General features: G+C 34.4%; 1 protein-coding gene across 7 annotated transcripts in view; it reads left to right on the top strand.

The window, feature by feature from the left end:
- SPATA6 (spermatogenesis associated 6) overlaps positions 1–25,139 on the top strand; it is a 152,280-nt gene that overhangs the window by 48,732 nt on the left and 78,409 nt on the right. For 4 of the 7 annotated variants that reach the window (XM_082430059.1, XM_082430057.1, XM_082430058.1 and 1 more), the window contains 5 exons: positions 2,148–2,189; positions 3,240–3,364; positions 12,968–13,048; positions 17,357–17,650; positions 22,050–22,137. In XM_082430059.1, coding sequence (XP_082286185.1) covers positions 2,148–2,189; positions 3,240–3,364; positions 12,968–13,048; positions 17,357–17,650; positions 22,050–22,137 — 630 coding nt within the window. Of the gene's footprint in view, positions 1–2,124; positions 2,190–3,239; positions 3,365–12,967; positions 13,049–14,630; positions 15,706–17,356; positions 17,651–22,049; positions 22,138–25,139 lie in introns of those variants that run through there. The other 3 variants (XM_082430061.1, XM_082430060.1, XM_082430063.1) reach the window with 3 other exon arrangements.

The following is a 25,139-nucleotide window of genomic DNA, read 5'->3' on the forward strand; positions in this document are numbered from 1 at the left end:
ATTTGTGTCTTTATTTCATTTAATGTTTGCCTTTTCAACAGAATGTCAGGTGCTTGAGGAATAGGACTGTTATCAGTTTTTTTTTTCTTATTACAGCCCCGAATGATAAGCTACAAGGAAAATTTAATATTTCTTCAAAAACTGGACGTATAAATATTGGGTTAAATGACTGAGATTTCCCTTGGATGAAAATAGCAGAATTTAAAGAAAGAAAAAGATTATATTCATGGGTTCTTAGAAGGTAGAAAGGGCATAATTTATATTTTATTTTTATTTTAAAAATTTATTAAAGTACTTCAGACATATTAAAAGTGTGAGTTATGTAATCTACTTAGCTGTACTCACCACTCTGCTTAAGAAATAGACATCATTTATTTTTATAAAAATATACAGAAAGCCCAGAAATATACCTCTATAAATATAGTCAACTGATCTTTGACAAAGGAGCAAAGACAATACAATGGAACAAAGATAGTTTCTTCAGTAAATGGTGCTAGAACAATTGAACATCCACATGCAAAAAAAAAAAAAAGTGAATCCAGATGCAGACCATACACCCTTCACAAAAATTAACTCTAAATGGATCATAGACCTAACAGGAAAATGCAAAACTGTAAAACTCCTAGAAGATAGCATAGGAGAAAACCTAGATGATCTTGGGTATGGTGATGCCTTTTTCGATACAACACCAAAGACACCATAGTGTCGTCTTTGAAAGAAACTATGAAAAAAATAATTGATAAGCTGGATTGCAGTTAAGTTAAAAACTTTTGCTCTGTGAAAGACAAAATCAAGAGAATTAGAAGACCAGCCACAGGTTGGAAAAAAAGTATTTGCAAAATCACATCTGATAAAGGACTATTATCTAAAATATGAAAAGAACTCTTAAAATTCAACCATAAGGAAACAAACAGCCCTTTTAAAAAATGGGCTAAAGACCTTAACAGACACCTCACCAAAGAAGATATACAGATGGCAGATAAGCACATGAAAAGATACTTCACATCATATGTCACTAGGGAAATGCAAATTAAAACGAGATACCTGTACATTCCTAGAATTGCCACAATCTGGAGCAGTGACAGAATCAAATGCTGGTGAGGATGCAGAGCAACAGGAACTCTCACTTATTGCTGGCGGGAATGCCAAATGGCACAGCAGCTTTGGAAGACAGTTTGGCAGTTTCTTCCAAAACTGAACATACTCTTTCCATATGATCCAGCAATACTGCTCTTTGGTATTTATGCAAAGAGTTGAAAATTTATGTCTACACAAAAACCTGCATGTGGATGTTTATAGCAGCTCTGTTCATAATTGCCAAAACTTGGAAGCAACCAATGTCTTTCAGTAGGTAAATGGATAAATAAACTGTGGAATAACCAGACAATGGAATATTATTCAGCACTAAAAAGAAATGAACTATCAAGCCATAAAAACACATGGAGGAAACTTAAATGCATATTACTGAGTGAAAGAAGCCAATCTGAAAAGGCTATATACTGTATGATTTCAAGTATATGACATTCTGGAGAAGACAAAACTATGGAGACAATAAAAAGACAGTGGTTGTGGTGGGCAGAGGGTGGGTTGTAGGGAGGAGAGAGAGAAATAACCAGAGAGCAGAGGAGCAGGGCAGTGAAAATACTTCATATGATATTATAAAGATGGATAATGTCATTATACATTCGCCTAAACCCACAGAATGTACATCACCAAGAGTGAACCCTAAGGTAAACTGTGGACTTTGGGTGATTATGATTTGTCAGTGTAGGTTCATCCTTGGGAAAAAATGTACCATTCCTGTGAATGATGTTGATAGTTGGGAGGCTATGCATGTTTTGGAAGGCAGGGGATATAAGGGAAATCTCCGTACCTCCCTCTCAATTTTGTTGTCAACGTAAATAAAACTGCTCTAAAAAAATAAGGTGTTAAAAAAATCAGAAAAAAACCTATAAAGATTAATTTCTACCAGAGATTAATAAATCCACAAGATACATAGCAACCAAAAAATATACACAGTATACTAAGATATAAACATATATGTAGTCTACTGAGCAATTACTTTGGCTTTTAGGTACTTCTGTGGTAATTAGTTATTGTTTATTATAAATTTGTTTATTTAAGGAAATTTTTCTTTAAACTTTCAGATGATACAGCATTGTTTGAGTTGATTCAGCTAGTTCCACCAGGTACTGTATTGTAATTTGATAAGGTAATTGACATCTGAACTCATTTCAATGAAATGCTTTTTAAAAAATCTCATCTTTTCCCCTTCTTCCCAAATTAAGAGCAATGTTGAGTGTCTAGCATTGGTCTACTATGTGTAAAATGTCAGTAGGCCAAAATAATATATACAGAAAGATTGACATAAATTATACTTGAACATATTGTTCTAAAATTGAATAGTCATAATTTATAGTGGGAAATAACCCGATATGATCCTAGCATATTTTGTGACATTCATAAAAATTAACTTCTTTAAGTTTTTGTGATTTTTCTAAACCAATATGCTTTTGCTGATAAAGTAGTTCATTATCTTTGTTTTTGTGTATTGACTGTTATTGGGAATGTAGGGGAATTAAAACTGTACCTGTTTAATAAACAGTACAGATCCCTGCAGTAGGTAGAGTTAAAATCTGAAGGATAGTTTTATTTTTATTATTGATTTCTATGATTATAGAAGACTCTATCTTAAATCCTTATTTTATGTGAGAAATAGGGAACTATATTTTGTTGAAAGCTAGTAGTCTAAAATTTTTGAATATCACATATATACCTAATTCCGGTAACCACAAATTCTATAAAATGTCTATATTTTTTTCAATATGTAACCTAATATCTCATAATGGCAGGTAGAAAAGAATGGAAGATAGAAAAAAAAAATTCTGGAGATGGTAATTAAGTTTTATATGTATAAATGTTATGTCAGTTTGATATGTTTAAAAGGATTTTCTTTTCTAGGAACTCATATGTACTTAAAAAGTTTACATGAACATCCCCTTTCTACAAAAGGGGGAGGGAGAATTAGTAGTATGTATGACATTTCTGAATAAGGAAATGTGTTAATTCGTTTAACATAACTTTATTTTAATTTCCCTTTCATAGAAAAAAAATTAAGTCCATGACCCTGAAGCAGGTATTTCATTAAGGCATCAGGCATTATATATTTGTACTTGATGATATTGTTTCTAAATAGCATATTTTGTTATAATTTGAATCATAGGATATCTTTCTTGTAGTGGGTGAAACACTGTCTACATATGATGAGAATACACGAGATTTCATGTTCCCGGGTCCAAATCAAATTTCTGGACACCATGACTCAAACCGCCAGGTTACCATGAGGAGGATTTCTTGCCTTCGCGTAAGTGCTTACTATTTTCTGAATCAAATCGTGATGCAGGATCATTGTCAAAAACCACCACATAGCCCTCAATATCTGAAATGTGAAGACCTAATTCAAAGTTTAATTTAGTTTAAAACATAATTGCTTTATGAAATTATGATGTTATTTTAAACATACTGAAATCTAAATGAAAATACTTTACCAAAATGCATGCATCTACCTTCCAAAATTAACAAGCATTATTTTGCCTTATATTCTTCAGATTTCTCTCCTCTTCTTCTCCCCCTTTCCTCCCCTCCCCACTGTCCCTATGTCTTTGTCTCTCTTCTCTTTATTTTTCTCCCAAAAGAATGGCCAATAAATATTTGAAAACATGCACAATCCCATTAGCATTTAGGAAAATTCAGATTAAAACAATCATATGATTTCATTTTTATAGCCATAAGATTGGTAAAATTTAATAAATCTGACAAATGTCAAAAGCATGGAAAAATGGAAGCTTGTATATGTTGCTGTGTCATGTAAATTGGAACAACCACAATCTAGGATTATGTAGTGAAGGCCAAGATTCTCATAGCCTATGACCTTCTAGGTATATAGCTTTAAGATGTATTCTGTCTGGCATACTAAGAGCCTTCTTAGGAATGTTTGTTTGTAGCATTGTTCATAATAATGAAAAATGGAAATAATTGAAATGTCCATTAGTAGGAGTTTGGATAGAATAATTATTATATGTTCATGTAATGGAAATACGTATTCATACACTTAAAAGTGAAAGCTGCATTAAGTGATAGCCAACTCTCAGCTTTTCCTGCAACTTCTTCAGTTTTATTGGATAATTAATAATATTTTTATTCCTGAAAATGCCTTCTGCCTAGAGAGACTGAGTGAAGCCCCTGCTGTTTCAAAGAAGAAAAAAGTGAAAGTTGTCTAGGTTGAAATTATTTGGACAAATATTTTTCACTAACTTTAGGAGATATTAGAGCAGTAAGGAAATTGGGGTGCTACATGAGCCAATATGGTGAATTAAGTAACTTCTCCTGTATTTCCTGTAGGAAATAGCAAATTTCAGCTTGCTGAAAGTATAAAAGTTGACTAGCAAATCTATTAAAATATACCTCCTTTGGAATATTTTCAGTGTCCATTAGCCCAAAAAGTCTTCCAAGAATGTTTCAGGGACTTTCTAGAAGCCTGCAATGAAAAAAAATCTGATTTTAAAATTAAAGTTTTTTAAAAAGTAATTTAAAATGCTGTATTACACCAAATTGGTAATATAAGCATAAGAATATGGACCATTAACAGGTATTTTTCTTTATTGAATTTGAGTTACTTTCACATATATCAAAAAAGTTTGGATTACTAAGGCAAAAAGTCTATATATATTGTTAAAAGATAAATTGGGACATATTAAAAATTTTGAGTTTATTTGAGCAAAAATTGATTTGATTCAAGCAGCATCCAATCTAGCAGATAGAAAGAAGCTCCAAGGAGCTGTGCAAAATGAAAGATTTTTATATCCAGAAGGGAGCAGGAACAAGGAAATTATACTAGGCCAAAAAGTGTGTTGATTATTGCAAGGTTCCTTTCATTTAGGGGATGGCAGAGGGTCTAATCAGATGGATTACCTAGTGAGTGCTAATCAGGCAATTCCTGATTGACTGGTTTAAAATTCCATTTCTGGGAAAGCCGAAACTGTAATTAATTTAAATCTGTTTGGTGACATGGGGCTTAGTGTAAGCAACTCAATTTTGGGCCTGTTGTTTTTAACAATATAAAAAGTGAGACTTCTGGTGATGATGGTGTGAAGGGGCTGTCAATTACTCTCTCCACACAAGTATAAAACTGGACAAAATTGTCACAAGCTGCAGTTTTAGGGCACTGGAAACTGATCGGCAGTTAAGACAATTAAGGCAAATTAAGAAGTATCCGTGCTTGAATAGCTGCTAAAACTTTGGGTAAAAATGGCAGAAGTATGTGGTCATCTTGCCTAGGACAACTCTTATACCCTGCATAGCCAGTGAGAATTGTAGCTTCACTAAGCCTGGGGCAAGTTGCAAAAATTAGTAGCTTTGCTACGAGAGAGGTCAGAATCAATTTTGGGCAGTGATACTGTGATTTGTAATAAGAAACATACATTTGGTCTTCTTGCCCCATTCTTGGCACAGAGCTCATAAAACCTTTGGAATTTCCTGTGTTTAAGAGCTATAAAGGTGTCTTTTGTTATGTTAATGAGGAGACTTTTGGAAAGCTCCTTGGGAACCTAAGGATGGGGGCTTGATGCCAGGGGAACCAACCAGGTGATTAGAGGGTTGGAACTTTCAGCCCCACCCCTGAGAAGTAGAGGGGCTGGAGATTGAGTTCAGTCACTAATGGCCAGTGACTTAATGTCACGCCTGTGTAATGAAGCAGCTATAAAACCCAAAGGATGGGGTTTGGAGAGCTTCCATGTTGGTGAACACGTGGAGGTACTGGGAGAGTGGCTGACCTGGTGAGGGCACAGACACTTCTCCCGCTTCCCACATATCTCACCCTAGACATCCCTTCCATCTGGATGTCATCATATCCTTTTATATAAACTGGTAAACTAAGTAAACTGTCTCCTGAGTTCTTTGAGCAGCTGTAGCAAATTGATCAAACCCAAGGAGTGGGTCGTGGGAACCTCTTATTTGTAGCCTGTGAGTGACAACCTGGACTTGTGATTAGCATCTGAAGTCAGATAGGAGCAGTCTTGTGGAACTGAGCCCTTAACCTGTGGGATCTGACACTATCTCCAGGTAGTGTCAGAGCTGAGTTAAATTGCAGGACACCCAAATGGTGTCGCAGAGACTTTTCTTGGTGGTGTTGGAAAACCCACACATTGGAATTGGTGTCACAATCATAGGGGCAAATATTGTGTCTTTGCCAGCTAAATGTGGTGGATTCAGTTAGAAGCGCATGAGAAAAACCCGCAGCTTTGCTAGGCCGATTGCAGTTCCAATCAGAGTGAGCAGCACACCTGCCAGAAAGTTGACAGGAGACCCTGGAAGTAAGGGAGCAAAGAAGGGCTGAGATGAGCTTTCCACTCATTCCTGGCCGACTGAAACTATGCACGTTCAGGGGAGACAGTGGGAGTCCAGCAAAAAAGTGAAAGCCAAGGGAGACTAGAGACCTGCTGTACCTTTGAGTGCATTCCCCAACCCACACACAGATAATCAACAAAGAGTGAAACCCTTACAGGTTCATTGGATGACCACTAAGCTATGCATACTCAGATGAGACCACTAGAATGAATACAAGAACAAAAAGACATGGCATATATATAAATTGAACAGCAAAATAGCAGTTGTAAATTCAATCATATCAGTTATTGTATTTAAATGTGAGTGGACAACACACTCCATCAGTAGTTTGCTGTCCTGGCAGGCAACAATGCACCCTTCCTCAGAATTCAGATGATTCTGCATAGACATCTGAGTCTTAGGCTGTCTTCCTGAACCCACCACTGTGGCAAGGATTCAAGTCACATCTGGGGTTAAATCCTGGCACTGTCACAGGCTACTACTATCAATATACTATGGAGATAACGTTGTTTGGTGGATTAATGAAAACTTGTAAATGGTTATTTTAGTACCTGGCACATAGAGAATGATCAGTAAATGTTAGTGATACGATGATGGCCGTGGAGGTCATGACAAGGTGCTGTTGTTGGTGGCAGTGATGTTAATCAGAATCTGTGACTTTCTCATCTTTGATCTTACCTCTTAGCACAGATCTTTGTATGTACTTAAATGACTCTTGATTGAATTGAATGAATTACATCTTATTGTAGACTTCATAGAGGAAACTGACATTTCTGATGTGTGATGATTAAATTTATTTTGGTTAGGTTGTGGCTAGATGTTACTGTGAAGGTATTGTGTAGATTTGACTAATATTTACAATCACTTGACTTTAAGTGTAGGAGATTACCCTTGATAATGTAGGTAGACCTCATCCAATTAATTGAAGACCTGAAGAGCAAAAACTGAAGTTTCCAAAAGAATAAGGAATTCTGCCTCAAGACCGTAATATAGAAATCCTGAGTTTCCAGCCTGCTGGCTTGCTTACGTATTTCACACTCAAGACTACAGTATCAACTTTGCCTGAGTTTCCAGCCTGCCAGCTTTCCCTGTGGATTTTGGACTTGTCACTCTCACAATTGCATGTACCAATTCCTTAAAAGAAATATCTCTCTGTGTACATATTCTGTTAGTTCTGTTTCCCTGAAACCCCAATTGATACACATGGGTTTTGAAAGATCTAAAAATAATGGCTAAAGCTCTGAGTATTTACTATATGACCAGCAATATATGGGGAGGGGTAAAGTGGTAAGTTGCAGTCCAGGCTGTGGTACTTATAAAATATGTCCGCAGATGATTTGACACTCCTCTCTTCCAAAGGCAGAGTTTCTTAAGTATGGACTCTACTTAGTGACTCTAACAGATACACTGTGGTGAAGTGACAGTTTTAGACTTTTGAGACCAGGTCATTAAATGCACTGTGGCTTCCTCCTTGCTCTCACTCTTATATCACTCACTCCTGGGGAAGCCAACTGCCATGTGTGAGGACACTCAAGCCTCTGGAGAGGGCAGAAGCTGGGACAGCTTTGCTGGAGTATGTATGAAAGCTTGAAGAGCTTTGAAGAAACTGTCAGATGAGTGTTTGGAGGAAAATGAGGCAAATGTTATTGGAAATTAGGGGAGAAAGGAGCCCTTGTTATGTAATGGTGTAAAGTTTAGCTGGAATGTGGGATATAGAAAAAAATACCTGATGAAACGGGTGGTCTTTGTAAGGAGACTTTCAGACAGAGTATTAGAGGGACTGTCTGGTTTCTTTTTGCTGCTTATAGCAAAATAGAAGAGGAGAGAGAAGCAAAAGGAAAGCCTGTTAATAACACAAAAAGGAGTTGGAACTTACTGTTTTTGAGAATTCTCAGCCTTCCCCAATGGCAAATAATGTTGAAATTAAAGAATGACTTATGAGCAAAAATCATTCTAGGGTATGTTCAGGAAATTTTGGTCTGATGTTGAAACCAAGGGTGTAACTGTAAAATCCTTTATTAAGATCTCCAAAAGATCCAAGATGTTGCCTCAGAAAATAATTTAATTAAACATAGGTTTTATTTTACTTTATTTTTTACATTAAAAAAAATTTTTAATTTAAAAAAATTTTCATACAATTTTTATAATTGAAGTATAGTTGATTTACAGTGTTGTGTTAGTTTCAGATGTACAGCAATGTGATTTAGTTATATATCTACATATATATATATATATCTATTTCAGATTCTATTCCATTATAGATTATTATAGGTTCCGTGTACTATACAGTAGGTCCTTGTTGTTTATCTATTATATGTATAGTAGTGTGTATCTGCTAATCCCAAACTCCTAATTTGGGAGTTCTGACCAGTGTGAGGTGATACCTCATTGTAGTTTTGATTTGCATTTCTCTAATAATTAGTGATGTTGAGCATATTTTCATGTGCCTGATGGCCATCTGTGTCATCTTTGGATGACATACAGATAGCAGTTTAAGTCTGTTTAGATCTTATGCCAATTTTTTGATTGGGTTGTTTGTTTTTTGATATTGAGCTATATTGAGCTGTATGAGCCCTTGTTGGTCACATTGTTTGCAAATGTTTTATCCCATTCTGTACATTGTCTTTTCATTTGTTTATGGTTTCCTTTGCCATACAAAAGCTTTTAAGTTTAATTGGGTCCCATTTGTTTCTTTTTGCCTTTATTTCCATTACTCTAGGAGATGGATCCAAAAAAATAATTGCTGTGATTTATGTAAGAGTGTTCTGCCTGTGTTTTTACTATAGGAGTTTTATAGTATCTGGTCTTACATTTAGGTCTTTAATCCATTTTGAGTTTATTTTTGTATATGGTGTTAGAGAATGTTATAATTTCATTCTTTTACATGTAGCTGTCCATTTTTCCTAGCACCACTTATTGAAGACACTCTTTTCTCCATTGTATATTTTTGCCTCCTTTGTCATAGATTAAATGACCTTGAGTGCATGGGTTTATTTCTGGGCTTTCTATCCTGTTCCATTGATCTATATGTCTGTTTTTATGCCAGTATCACACTGTACTGATTACTGTAGCTTTGTAGGATAGTCAGAAGTCAGAGAGTGTGATTCCTTCAGCTCCATTCTTCTTTCTCAAGATTGTTTTGGTTATTCTGGGTCTTTTGTGTTTCCATACAAATTTTAAAATTATTTGTTATAGTTCTGTGAAAAATGCCAATGGTAATTTGATAGGGATTGCATCGAATCTGTAGATTGCCTTGGTAGTATGGTCATTTTAGCAATATTGATTCTTCCAATCCAAGAACATGGTATATATTTCCATCTGTTTGTGTTGTCTTCAATTTCTTTCAAGAATGTTTTATAGTTTTCAGAGTACAGGTCTTTTGCCTTCTTAGGTAGGTTTTATTCCTAGGTGTTTTACTCTTTTTGACGCAATGGTAAATGGGATTGGTTCCTTAATTTCCCTCTCTGATAGTTTGTTGTTCATGTATAGAAATGCATCAGATTTTTGTATATTAATTTTGTATCCTGCAACTTTACCAAATTTATTGATGGGCTCTAGTAGTTTTCTCGTGTGTCTTTAAGATTTTCTATGTATAGTATCATGTTATCTGCAAATAGTGAGAGTTTTACTTCTTCCTTCCAATTTGGATTCCTTTTATTTGTTTTTCTTCTCTGATTGCTGTGGCTAGGACTTCCAAAACTATGTTGAATAAAAGTGATGAGAGTGGGCATCCTTGTTTTATTCCTGATCTTAGGGGGAATGCTTTCAGCATTCCTTTTCACCGTTGAGGATGATGTTAGCTGTGGGTTTGTCATATATGACCTTTATTTTGTCGAGGTATGTTCCCTCTATGCCCACTTTCTGGCAGAGCTTTTATCATAAAAAGATGTAGAATTTTATCACATTTTTAAAGGTTACTTTCCACTTATAGTTATTACAAAATATTGGGTATATTCCTCGTGTTGTATAATACATCCTTGAGCCTATCTTACACCTAGTAGTTTGTACTTCCCACTTCCCCACCCCTATATTGGCCCTCCCCCCTTTCCGTGGTAACCACTAGTTTATTCTCTGTATCTGTGAGTCTGCTTCTTTTTTGTTATATTCACTAGTTTGTTGTATTTTTTTAGATTCCACATATAAGTGATATCATACAATATTTGTCTTTCTCTGTCTGACTTATTTCACTTAGCATAATGCCCTACAAGTCCATCCATGTTGCTGCTAATAGCAAAGTTTTGTTCTTTTTTATGGCTGAGTAGTAGTGTATTGTGTGTGTGTGTATATATATATGTATATACCACATGTTTTTTATCCATTCATCTGTTGATGGACCCTTAGGTTGCTTCCATATCTTGGCAGTTGTAAATAATGCTGCTTCAACATATGTTCTTGAAGATGATTGAAGACCAGCAGAAGCCCTGTAGAGGTGGGTGTGGCTTTTGTCTAAGGAAGTGAACTCCAATTATGTTCACATGAGAACCAAATAAATTTTTAAGAGCATTATATTGGCAGAAGCACCACCAGCATGGTCTGAAATTGAGAGAGACCTTACAAAATGAAAAGGCTTTTGGACCCTCAAAATTCTATTGACAGGACCCAAGCTCAGAACACTGTATAGCTCTAAACATTGTCTACCTCTTGTTGCAAAGGAATGATAATTCAAAGGATGGAAGCAAGAGCCCAGAGAGTGGAGCCAAAAACTATGGATAGTTATTTCTGAGCAGAAATAGGACTACACTTCTAAGTGGGAAACTTCTAACATTTTCCTGGCTGATTTCAGAATTGCTGTGGACCAGTGATTTCTATTTGCCTCTTGTAGTCTCTTTTTTTGAATAGGAATGTCTATAGTGATTATCCTCTGCCTGCTGCACATGTGTACCTTGAATATATGTGGGGCACATTACTTCCTTCTTTAGTTCATAGGTCTTCTAATTGTGAGGAACCGTATCCTGGAAACTGTATTTAAAGAACCATACCTGAGACAGCTGAATAACAATTTGATTTAGATGCCAATATCCTGGATTTCAAGCTGAAGTTATAAAAGGATGAGACTTCTCCCTTTTCCTTTCCTTTTCCTTTTCCTTTTTCTTCAGTAGGGCATGAGTTTAGTTTACACATGAGAGGAATTTAATTTGTGGTCAGAGAGTGAACTGTGGGCTTTAAAAACATGTCCCCCAAATTTTTGATGCTCCTCTGCTAAAAAGGTAGTTTCCTTTGTCCTAGAACATGGGCTGTACTTAGGGGCTCTAATGAATAGAATGTGACAGAAGTGACAGTGTTAGACTTCTGAAATAAGTCATAAAAAGGATTATGTCTTCCTCCTTGCTTTGCTTTGGGAGAACTAGTTACCATGTCATGAGGACACTCAGGCAGTCCTATGGAGAGGTTTGTGTGATAAAGAGCTGAGTTCTCTTGATAAAAGATAGAAAAGAACTGAGTCCTCCAGCCAACAGCTGTGTGAATCTCAGGAAGCAGATCCTCCAGCCTCAGTCAAGCTTTCAGAAAACTACAGCCCAAACAACATCTTGACTGCAATCTCATGAGAGATTTCAAGCCAGAACCAACTAGTTCAGCCTCTGCCAGATTCCTGACCTTTAGGAACTATGTGAGATAGTATGTACTGATGTTTTAAACTGCTAAGTAATATGCTCTGCAGCAATGGATAACTAACAAGTAAGCATAGAGGACATTATTAATAAAAGTATGTTTGCAGAAAAACAGTCATCCATTTAATTCATAGGTAACTCATATTTAACCTTTTTGTAGTGTGTAATGTTTGAAACTTTAAAGTTAGTAGGTCAAAGACTGGGTAAGATATCTGACCTCCAATATATTAGAGTGAAGCTGCCTTGGGCACAGACAATACTGTATCTTTTAGTGTTTTGGTGAGTATGTAACTTGTGTGCTTCCAAATATTTTCTCAGGTGCTTTCTGACTGTTCCTTTGAATTTTACTATTTGTCTCTGCTTATCTCAAAACAGTGTTTAAGCTGATGATTGAAATGTTGCAAGAAATAGAAACCAGATTCATTCATTCATATATCTGAATGTAAGCTACATTATGGGAAAAACTGTTGGAAGAATTGGTAGAGACTTATCTCTCTTCTGTTTTCAAGAGCTGCATACCCAGGAGCTGTGATTTTTTTTTTTTTTTTTTAACATGTGGAGACTATGCAAAGTATTTCTGGATTATGTAGTTAAGTACATCTTAATCTGTAAAAGTAAAAAGAGCCAGAATCCATTAAGTATTTTCATATATTTAGGACTTTAATATTATTAAAAATCTTTAAAAAATTGACAGGGAAATACTTGAAAATGAAAAATATCTGAATTTTTCCATAAAAGTGATATAATCACTTGTAAGTGAATCATCAGCAATGAAACTGTTTCTTGATAACATTTAACCTTCGTTTGTTGTCTTTATCCTTAATAAGAAATTCAAACTAACAAATAAAGCAGCTGAACCTTGGTAAGTGTTTGTTACTGTAGGTCGTGTTTTCACCAGTAATAATTAGCTTTTTAAAAATTAAAATGTCTAATACCCTCTCTTTCTTCCTCAGGGAATTGCTCCAAAGCTGGAATTTTCTACAACCTCAGTGATTACCGAATGTCTGATAAGTTCAAGGAAGTGCCACACTCAGGTTAAAATCATTTATTTAAAATATCTAATGGTTTAATTTATTTGTTCGTATTTACTGGGCATTTGGCAAGCATTATTCTTTTATTTTGCCTACAACTCTTTTCACAATTTTTTGATCAATCTCTAGTTTAAGGAAAACAATTATCATAGGTATTTAGCAGTTTGGTTACATGTTAATAAGTGTGGAAGTGAAAAGCTTGGTATACATGGTAGATGGTACTTTTATTTTTTTTAATGGAAAGAAATCAGGCTTCCTGAAAGATGTTGGTTTCAAGAAGTTCCACAGAGAACTTAATTGGAGGCTTCTATGAATCTTAAAGAAGTTAAAGTTCAAAGGATACCTTTTTAGCAAATGGGACCAGAGGTTCTCAGGCTGGGATATAGGTGGTTAGTGGGTATAGCTTCTTGAGTGTCTGTAATTCCTTAAGGGACTATTGCTTAGTTTGGTGGCTGTTCTAGTGTTATCAGATCAAGAGAAGCTTCGATACTTCGGCCTAAGAAGTACCTTCTATGTTTGTAAAAACTGCCTTCAGTAGACTCAGATATCTGGATCTAATATTACATTCTGGTCTAACTTCCTACTGAGTCACCAGGATCATCTTGCTACCCTGACCACAGGTTATCTAATAATGTCTAGGCATCACTCATACATATGTGACTGCATTATGACCAGGTAACAGTGGCCAGCCTGTGATGATGAGCCAGTAATATATAAATCCTAGAGGACCCAAACAGGGCAGAACTGGACCTATGGTGGAAAAAGTAGAATGTTAATCTCCTGCATTATCAGCTTCAGAGTGAATTTGCTCAGGGTGGTAACTTGACAAGCTAACAAAGGTAAAATATAATTGTAAGATTATCAAGGGGATCTTTCTTATTTTGTTTAGCAAGACATTTGGTATGTTAGAGTTTGGCCTAATTATTTACCTTTTAAATGCAAGCCGAAACACTGCTACTAGAGATCTAATGATCCATGCTTGCCAAATGCAGAGCTGGGTTACTGACTTGTTTGGAGATATGCACTGTGCACATTTGTGAATTGTCAGAAATGCTTCCTCTGGACTCACAGAAGTTTCCTCTCCACACTGGGGTATGCCTTTACTGGGTGGGTAGAAATTTCTTTTTTTGTCAGGAGTGTAGCATACACACAGAAGAGTACACACATTCTAAGTGTACAGCTTGGTGGAAGATTCCTTACTAAATGTAGAACTGCCACCCCACTAGTAGTTTCATTGGACTAGCATTTTCCACTGTAAGTTTTGGCTAACTTGCTATTTCAATGTTTGTCATTTGTTTTTTGTTGAACAGAGATGTGAGAGAATAGGCTTTGGTATTATTAAGAAAACATTCTTGAGAATCAGACAGATTTGGGTTCAAGTTCCTCAAGAGACTGGTTTAAAGATTAAACTAGAGAATATATGTGTCTGCACATAACATATAATTAATAAATTTTGTGGCTGTTAGGTTATTAGTTTTTTAATTAAGATAATTGAGATATAGAAGACATAGATGAAATATAAGATGAAGATATTGTCTGGTAGGCACAACAGAGTATACACTTTTACATTAAAATTCTGAATGGTAACAGCCAGAATTTTAATCTTATTTGATCTTATTTGAGAACATGCTAAATCCACTTTTTTTCCAAGTGGATATTAGTTACAATTAAAATTTTAATGGCTATAAAACAGCATTTTCAGGTTCAAATACAGTTTAAGAATTAGACAAACCATTTTTGGTTTTTAAGAGAGGAGTGAGTGAAATAAACGCTTTAAAATCATTTAGGTTTATAAATATTTATAATGATCTTTATTCCTTTTGGCACATTATTTTCAAATTTTTTGTCACAGTTGATGTTTTGCCACCAGTTGAATGGACTGAAAAAAATAAATATATTATTGGGATTTTCTGGAATATATCTAGTTTTCTCTGTAGTCTCTTTTACCTACTGCAAAGTAGAATTTATTAGTAAATAGTTAAATATTACTAGTAACTTTATTAATATGTTTGATAATCTATATCAGGTAGCTTTTGCTGTGTAACAAGCCACACTAACTTAGTAACTTAAAATAAGATGTTTCTCACAGTTGTGTGGATTGGCTGGGTGATTCTTTTGGTCTGGGCTGCCTAGGCTAGGGCTGAGTGGTCTAGGAGGGCTTCATTTGCATGTCTGGCAGCTGGCTGACTTCTTGGTGTGAGAGGGACTTTACATTCCTGGTGTTTGGCTTGATTTCAGCTGGGGTGATGGCCACAGACTCTCATCATCTAGCAGGCTAATTTCAGCTCATTCACATGTGGCAGGAAGGTTTTCTGGAGTAAAAGAAGACTAGCACTTTTCAAGTCTCCTTTTGTCACAAGTGCTATTGTCCTCGTGGCCGATGTAGGGAGCCATTTTGTATAAGACAGTATGAAACAGCCACTATTTTAAGTTTTATTGGGCATTAATAGGATGCATTAAGGATTGATTAGGTTAGAAAGTATGAATCTGTGGTAGATACAGCACCGTTTCTAACTTCCTCTAGTGGTATTCAGCATTCAAAAGCTGTAATCAAAAAAGAAGATGGAGTTCCTTTCAGTTTGGTATAAACAAGAGGTGGTCAAGAAGGAACTTTACAGCATTGCTGAAATAGGTGATGATGGGTTCATCCGGGTCTAAAGGTAAGAGATCCTAAAGATGTATGAAGATCTGGGGGAAAGAGATCTAGGGGCTGGGGGAGATGAGGAGGACAAGTAACAGATTCAGTGAAAATAAAAGAAATAGGTTGAGGAAAAGGTTTGGTCAGCAAGGGGTTTTCAGAGTTTAGGGTGCAATGGATCTGTATAGTGATAAAATCTAAGATGAAGTAGAAAAAGACAGTTAAAGCTCAGAAATAGAAAGTCTAAGTCTAAGTTCTTGGAAAGATTCATTGCTTGAACATTTTATTAAACCTCAAAGGTTCTTTTCATGTGTTAATAATGCTGCTTCTGTGAGTCAGTGTGATGTCATAGAGATGGGTGAAATGGGATGAAAAATTCTGAATTACTTGTTGAAGTCATTGAACAAGGTGGGAGAAGGTCCAGGAGCATAACAAGAGCTAGAGAAGAAAGAAAGATGATGAAATAATCTGATGCTGCTGGTCTGTATGAGACTTGTGGACTTATTTTTCTAATCAGGAAAATATGTTTTCTTGTTTTCCTATTTTCTTTCCTGTTTATCTACTTTAAAAAATACTTGACTCTTCTCCTATTTCACATTTGTATTTTATTTACTTAGAAATAGATACCCTTAGCAAGTAGGGAGGGGGATTGAGAAAGTAGAGAAGAGGGGAGGTAGGATTGGTGGGTTTTTAATGTGATAAAGTTAGGAGGACATTCAAAGATTCTCAACTGTCCATTTTCTCTAATATTGGAAAGCTTATAAATCTAGACAAAGCTTGAAGAGGTCTTAAATTATTTACTTGTAATCCAACTTTTTTAAGGCAGAGACTATTTGAATAAAGTATCCTGATAACGCAAAAAAATTAGAAATATCATTTGTTTTTAAAATTTTAGAGTGTTAGCCAGTTTTACTAGAAGACAGAGTACTAGTCATTAAAGTTTGTAACGTGTCTTTTGTACATTTTTACTTTTATAAAAATACAGAATTAAGATGTTATGGTTATCTGTCATTGAATTGTAAAGTTTTAGTTTGGAAGAGATCTTAAAAAAAATCCTAATCACCTTGTATAATCCAAATTATACATTTTATGAAAATACGTATAAAGCTTTTCTTCAGATTTTCACATTGTGCAAATGTATGTAATCATAATAGTATGACTGAAACGTACAGTTTTCTCCATAAAGATTTTATAATCAACTAATTAGACATGTGTGTTGCTAAGATTACTAAACAAACCCTCTTAAATTATATAGCCAGTTATTTCAATACATAATTATAAATGATAAACCAATGTTTGCATTAGTTTTTTAGTATACTGAAAAATAATTTTTTTTACTTTTTTCTTAGATTTTTCAAATGATTAAATATTGGGCTTTAACTTTCTTAAAGTACTTGTTATACTTAAGAAGTGTGGTACAGTATATTTTATTAACTACTAGACAGAGTTATTTAGGAGAATATGGATTTGACTTCCCTCAGGATCTACATGGATAGGAGAGACTGATCTAGTTGGCTTTGATAGATTATATGTGCCTTAAATTACTTTTTAAGGTTTTTTTCTACCTGTAGTTACATATATAGATATATATATGTATATGGTTTACCCAAGGGTCATAATATGTATAAAATATATTTCTCCTGACCAAATGAATTTTTATTTTTTATATTTAGGATAAATTTATTCACCATACGGCTCCAGTTGAAAAATCACACGGCAGACTGCAAACCAGAACACCAAGGTCACAAAAGAAAAAATCCAAGTCACCTGAGAGAAATAAATATTGCATAAATGCAAAGAACTACGAACAGCCTACAATTTCTTCAAAATCACACTCTCCATCTCCTTACACAAAAAGACGCATGTGTGAGCTATCTGAAGACACTAGGCGGCGGCTGGCCCATTTAAATCTGGGCCCCTATGAATTCAAAAAAGAAACAGATAAACCTCCATTTGTGATTAGACATGTATGTGTTCTCTGAAACATTTCCATTTGAAACTGATCTAATCTGTCCTTCCACTAAAATATTATTCTCAAATTTCTTTCAACTTCTAGCTTATATTAATAATTTTCTTTCCTGAACTGTTAGCCTAGCAATCTAAAATGGAAAATTAACTTGATAAAAGAACATTCTTTTGCAGCCTTTAAACCTGACAGAGATCAAGCTCCATTATGAATGCCATGTTAAATCCTCTCAGTAGCCATTTCCTTTCCTCTCATACAGTGGACCGTGTAATAACTTTACAAATTGAACTGAGATGTAATTGACATTAGTTCTAAAATGGCAGAGTAGGGAATTAAAAGAGGACCAAGTTTTCTTTGTGGAAAGGAAGACACCCTCCTCCCCCAGCCTTTTAAAAAATTATAATGGAAAAGTCAGTTTCTCTTGAAATTATGTCCCTTGGATAAATCTTATATAAGGGATCTTTGAAGTAAATCTTTATTTGATGGGAAGAGGAAGGCCTTTGAAAGAAAGAGTTAACTTCAAGGGTAACTATAGTTTCTAATCTTTCTATATGGAAGCCTGTTTTGATATGGTTTGAGTTTAGAGCTTGTGTCCATATGATAGTCAAATAGACTCTGGCTAATTTTAAGGGTCTATAATCAGAATATTTAATAAAAGACTTTCTCAGAATCTTCATAATTTCTTTAATTTTTATCAAAATATTTTACCTTAAAAGTATTTCTTTAAGAAAAGCTTGCAAATTAGTAAAATTGCTTTATATAATAATAAACTTGAAGATTTAAGTGCCTATAGAAGCAAAACAACTTTCTGGGATGTCTATAAAACACTTTCTGACTTTAATGTCTCTAATGCATTTTTTTCCAAATTTTAAAACGTAAATATCAATACAAACATGTAAACATGCTCCTTTGATGGTCGAATAGCTTTTTTAACATACACCACCTAAAAGTTCAGATTTTCTTTGTGATACCTTTTTTAAAAACTTTAGCTGTGCCTTAAGCAATATTTCATTCCATTTTCATATTTCGACTATGAATCCTTTATTATTTTTGCCTAAGTAATAGATTTTTTATTGTAAAAAAGAAAATTTATAATATAATGGACACTTTTAAATGATAATATTTTATTGAGATTATTGTGATTATACTTGTCTTATTCCTATAGAACTTGTTTATAGGTTCTGGTCACATTTTTTTGTTGTTTGAACAACATCCAGATATGTTTACTTGCTTGTTTGACGGCAGTTTCAGAATGCCTTTAATTCTGTTTGCTCATAATTGCAAATTAAATTGAAAAGAAAGGACATGCTAAATTCTAATCTGAAGGAATATTAGCATTTTAATTAAAATGCCTATGTACAAAGGTAACCAGGAATATTTTGAGTGTTAGCCACATAAAAGTTGCTTAGGGAAATAACTGCTCTTAAAATGTTTATTATTATTTTCATGTCACTGTTCAAAATAGAATAATTTTAATAATGCTTGGTATAAATCTTCACATTTTTATTTAAATGATTTCCCCTTCAGCTTTCCATTGAACAGAAAGAAATACATACTTCTAAGCTTATAGTTAGAAAATTGCTTACGTTATTGTATAGGACTAGATTTTTTCCAACTGTATTTATAAATGTATGCCTCTCTTGGCTCCATAGGCATTCATGATTTTAAAAGCACTTAACAAAATTGGTAACCAAACAAAATTTTAATTTGATACATGAATATGCAAAATGTAATACGTTTAGGAAAGACATTCTAATTCTACAAACACTGTATAAAAAGTAATCTTAAAGAATAAGAAGCCATTTCAAGAATCTAACTAGTAGTCTCCCAAACTGGCACAACCATCCTATAAGAGTTAAACTGCATTCTTTGCTTTTTTATTTATGCAGAATAGGATTTTTTTCTATTGTGGTAAAATATTCATAACATAAAATTTACCATTTCAACCATTTTAAAGTGTATAATTCAGTGACATCAAGTATATTCATATTGTGGTGCAACTGTCACCACTATCTAGTTCCAGAACTTTTTCATCACCCTAAGTGGAAACCCCATGCTCATTAAGCATTCACTCCCCATTTCTTTCCCCAGCCCCTGGCAGCCACTAATCTGCTCACTATCTCTATGGACGTACAGTGTTTGGCTTTTTGTGTCTTTTTTCATTTAGCACAGTGTTTTCTAGCTTCATCCATGTTGTAGCATGTATCAGTACTTGATTCTTTTTATGACTGAATAATCCATTGTACATTTCGTTTATCCATTAATCTGTTGATGGACATTTGGGTTTTCAACTTTTAGTTATGTGAATAGTAATTCTATGAACATTCATACACAAGTTTTTGTTTGAATACCTGTTTTAATTCCCAACTGCTTTAATACCTAGGAGTGGAATTGGTGAGCCATATGGTAATTCTGTGTTTAACTTCTTGAGGAATTGCCAAACTGTTTCCCACAGTGGTTGCTCCATTTTGTTTCCACCAGCAATGTGTGGTGGTTCCAATTTATCCACATTCTCGCTAACATTCTCACCACATTCTCATTTTGTTTTGTTTTATTTTTATTGTAGCCATCCTGAGGGGTGTGGAGTGGTATCTCATTATGGTTTTGACTTGCATTTCCCTAATGACTAATGATGCTGAGCATCTTTTCATGTGCTTGTTGCTGTTTGCATATCTTCTTTGGAGAAACGTCTATTCAAGTCCTTTGCCCATTTTTAATTGAGTTGTTTGCCTTTTTGTTGAATTCAGTTGTAAGTTTTCTGTTATATATTTAGGATTCTAGATCCTTATCAGTTATATGATATGCAAATATTTTTTCTCATTCCGTGGCTTGTCTTTTCACATTCCTTTTTTTAAAGTTAAATTTTAAAAAATTGTGGTAAAATATGCACAATATAAAACTTACTATTTTAACCATTTTTAAGTGTACATTTTAAAGTGTACACATTAAGTACATTCACATTGTGTAATCATCACCACCGTCTATCTCCAGAACATTTTTCATCTTGCTAAACTGAAACTCCGTACCTGTTAAACAATAACTCCCCATTCCTCTTTCCCTTCAGCCCCTGGCAGCTACCATTCTACTTTTTGTCTCTATGAATTTGACTATTTTGGGTACCTCATATAAGTGCTACCTAATATATACAATATTTGTCAATTTGTGAATTGCTTGTTTCACTTAGCGTAAAGTCATCAAGGTTAACTCATGTTACAGCATGTGTCAGAATTTTCTTCCTTATTATGGCTGCATGATCTTTTACATGTGTATACCATATTTTGTTTATTAATTCATCTGTTGGTGGATACAGGTTGCTTCTACCTTTTGGCTGTTGTGAATAATACTACTGTGAAAATAGTACAGAAATATCTATTCAGGGCCCTGCTTTCAATTCTTTTGGGTATATACCCAGGAGTGGAATTGCCGGATCATATGACAATCCTATTTTGAGTTTTTTGAGGAGCCACTATGCTGTTTTCCATAGTGGCTGCACCAATTTACATTCCTACCAAGAGTGCACAAGCAGTTCAATTTCTCCATATCCTTGTCAACACTTGTTATTTTCTGCTTTTTGATAATGGCCATCCTGATGGGGGTAAACTAGAATTTTGATTTGTACTTCCTTTATGATTAGTGATGTTGAATGGTTTTCCATGTGCTTATTGGTCATTTGTATATCTTTTGGAGAAATGTCTTCTTAAGTTCTTTGCCCAACTTTTAATTGAGTTTTTTAGATTGAGTTTTAGATGTTTCTTTATATATTCTGGATATTAATGCCTTTTCTGATAGTGATTTGCAAATATTTTCTCCTACTACATGGATTGCCTTTTCACTTTTTTGATATTGTCCTTTTATGTACAAAGTTTTTAATTTTGGTAAGTAGAGCTGTCTTTTTTGCACAGATTTATATCATTCTGACTTTTTTTTTTGTTAGAAAATGTGGATAACTGTTAATATCTTTTATTACTATACTCAGAATGCTGACTCCTGAACACAGCCAAGTAAAGACACTAAATTCAAAATCTATATGCTAAGGAGATAATTAGTAAATGGCTAAACTTGTTTTTTTAATGTGGCAAAGTAAGAGTTCCCTTTTTTTTACTTTGTAATAGGAAGCAAACTAGGCAATAAAATAATGGACATTTCAACTGTAAATCTGTTCATTTTAGAGTGGATTCAAAATATAATTAAAAATTTCAGGAGTTTACCTTAAATTTTATTTGAAAACAAACAGCAAAATACTCGGCTAAGCTCTGATCTTGGAACATCCTTGAACTGTATAGGCAGTATCATGTTAACTTGATGATATGTGATCTATGTACTTCAATTGATTTTCTGACACCATGAGACTGAAAAAAATATTTAAGCTCTTTTTTACATTGAAATCTTCCTTATTCTAGGTTGATCCCCCAAGTCCCAGGGCTGATGCTTTATTTGGATCTTCTGGCAGAGACTGTGAAAGAGATGGATGGTCCAGGGTGCACAATGGTAAGCTACAAGTTATCTCTCTTCATCTGTTTTAGTTCTCTTGGCTGCATGCAAGTCTTTATCTTGGCATCAATTAATAAAAACAGAATCTTTGCTGCATTGGAAAATATGGTATAATGCCACTTTTTACAACCTGTGGGACACCCATGTCGGTACTCTCTAAAAATAATAGAATTTCTGTGCTGCTATAAACCATCTTCATCTTTGAGATTCAAAGCACATATTAGCATATTAAAGAGTATGATACCTTTTAGTAAAAAAAAAAAAACGTTTTATTTTGTTTTGCTCAACAATTTCTAAATTTATTTGACCATGAAACCTTTTCCTCTCCTTAACATACATTACTTAGTTTTTGGAACAGGCTTTGGGAAACACCGTTGTAAAAAGAGTTCACGTTTATAGGTTTTGGACATACATTTACACATATATTTGAATACCTTCTCTACCACTTATTTATAAACTGGGCATTCATTTTTTTTTTTTTTAAACTGGGCATTCTTGAACAAATCACTTTAACTACTCTGATAATCAGTTAATTTATTGAAGAATGAAGATAACATGATAAATATTACCATGTAAAATGCTCTAGCACACAGGATACTTAATAAATATCAGCTGTCAAAATACTTATTATTTATATTTCTGGAAAGATAACATCCTTTAGGTTTAGTTTATAATATATTTTTTTTCATTTTTAGGCCTGGTCCTTATGGTTGATAAGTTGTTTCTTAAGTTCAATATGAAGATGATTTTTATGAAGAAGATTAAATAGTATTTTATAATTAGAGATATGTAAGTGTTAATATCTGTAGACATTAGCTAGTCAGTTCACCAAGTATTCACCTTTAAGTTAATTTACTGCACACTAAAAAAAAGGCATAGAAAAGTGAGAGTGAAAAAATACAATCAACATGTAGCGAGCTGTCTCTTTTTGTTTCTAAACGCTAGTGTATAATCTGTCTGTTTTTAAAAATTGGGATATGAAACATTCTTATCTGAGAACATGAACAGTTTGTACTCACTTATTTTGCTTTTTTAGCCCTAACTGGGAGATAAATGGGGTGATCAATAAGTCTTTCATACTCAGAATAGCAGATTATATGAAATTAGGAACAGATGTTATACTCTTGGACTTTCCCCTCCAAGGGATGTTCCCCATCCAACAGATGTTTCCCCTCTTGGACTAAATTTATAGACATAGAGTAAATAAGCTTTCAGAACCAGAAAATTGAAAATAGTTTCAATATAGGCATTTCTTTGGAAGATGTTTTTAGAATGCACTTAAATGTCTGATTTCCCTTGACAATTATTATGTATTTACCAGCAGAACTGTTATAGTTTCTAGTAACTTCTAATCAAAACAGCCAGCTGCCTGTGTAGAGGTACAATCAGAGAGGTCAGTAATGAGGTACAATCAGAGAGGTCAGTAATGAGGTACTTTTTTTTTCTTTTTAATTTGACATAATTTCAGACTTACAGGAAGTTGAGATAGTACAAAGAATTCCCCTACACCTTTTACTCAGAGTCCACAAATATCAATATTTGCTTTTCCCTCTTCCTCTCTCTCTTTCTCCTCCCTGCCTCCATCTCTGTATGAGTGTCTGTGTATAAACTTTTCTTGACAAGGACATTGCCATGGGCTGAATTGTGTCCCTCAAAGTTCATATGTTGAAACTCTAACCCCCCAGTGATGGTATCTGGAGATGGGTCATTACCTTCGGGAGGTAATTAGGTGTAGATGAGTTTATGGGGTGGGGTCCTCATGATAGGATCAGTGCCCTTATAAGAAGAGACACCAGAGGTCTTGCTTTCTCTCTCTGTCATGTAAGGACACAGCCAAAAGGCAGCCATCCTCAAGCCAGAATGAGAGCTCTCACTTGAACCTGGCTGTGCTGGCACCCACATCTCAGACTTCCAGCCTCTAGAACTATGAGAAATAAATGTCTGTGGTTTAAGCCACCTAGGCTATGGTAGATGACAGCCTGAGGAAACTAATACAGTTGTTTTCTTATGTGATGCAAGTATCAAAACAGGAAATTAATGATATAATGTTAACTAAGCTATAAACCTAAGTCATATTTTGCCACTTGTTCTAATAATATCTTTATAGCAAAAGAAATTCCACAACATACATAAGGTTCAGTTGCCATGTCTCTTTAGTTTTCTTTAATATGGATCAGTTTCTTAGTCTTTCTTTGTGTTTAATGATGTGATAATTTTGAAGAATAAAGGCCAGTTTTTTAATAGATCTCCCTCAATTTGGGTTTGTTTGATTTTTTTCCCCTCATGATTAGATTTATTCATTTTTCCCCAGAATACAACAGAAGTGATGTATTACTCTCAGTGCATCATGTCAGGATGTATGTGATGTTGCTTTGTTACTGGTGATGTTAATTTGCTCACTTGATTAAGATGGGGTCTGCTCAGTTTCTCCAGCATGAAGGTGCTATTTTCTTCGTTCCCTTTGTAATTATGGGAAGATTGAGACTATGTAATACTCTTCGACTTCAACCCCTTTAGCATACATTGATGGTTCTTGCCCGAAACAATTTATTACAGTGATGTTTACCAAATATTTTTTAAAATTCCATTTTTCTTTATACATTTATTATTTGCCTTTTACTATAAAGAGTTTTCCCTTCTCATTTCTCTAATTTTAATGCCCCTATTCTTTGGACTACTTTTTTTTTTTTTCTTTTTCTGGTTGGCAGTTGAGCAATTGTGCTTTGGGTTCTTATCAGCTATTTAAATACATATGTGAATTTCTTATGATAGAATGTCTTACACATAGTGAATTTTCACTTATGACTATCTTTAATGAAAATTCTTCTTGAACATTTTCTTACCAAATTATCTTGCCTAATAATTCTTAAGTTCCTATAGGTTACCATTTTCACCAGCATTGATTTATTTAGTCCTCATAATAATGTGAAGATGGATGTAACTATATTTGATCAGGAAGAGTGACAGAGGCTTAGAGAGGTTACATGATATGTTGGAGA

Source organism: Balaenoptera physalus, assembly GCF_965194825.1.
Source record: "Balaenoptera physalus genome assembly, chromosome: 1".
Taxonomy (NCBI): domain Eukaryota; kingdom Metazoa; phylum Chordata; class Mammalia; order Artiodactyla; family Balaenopteridae; genus Balaenoptera; species Balaenoptera physalus.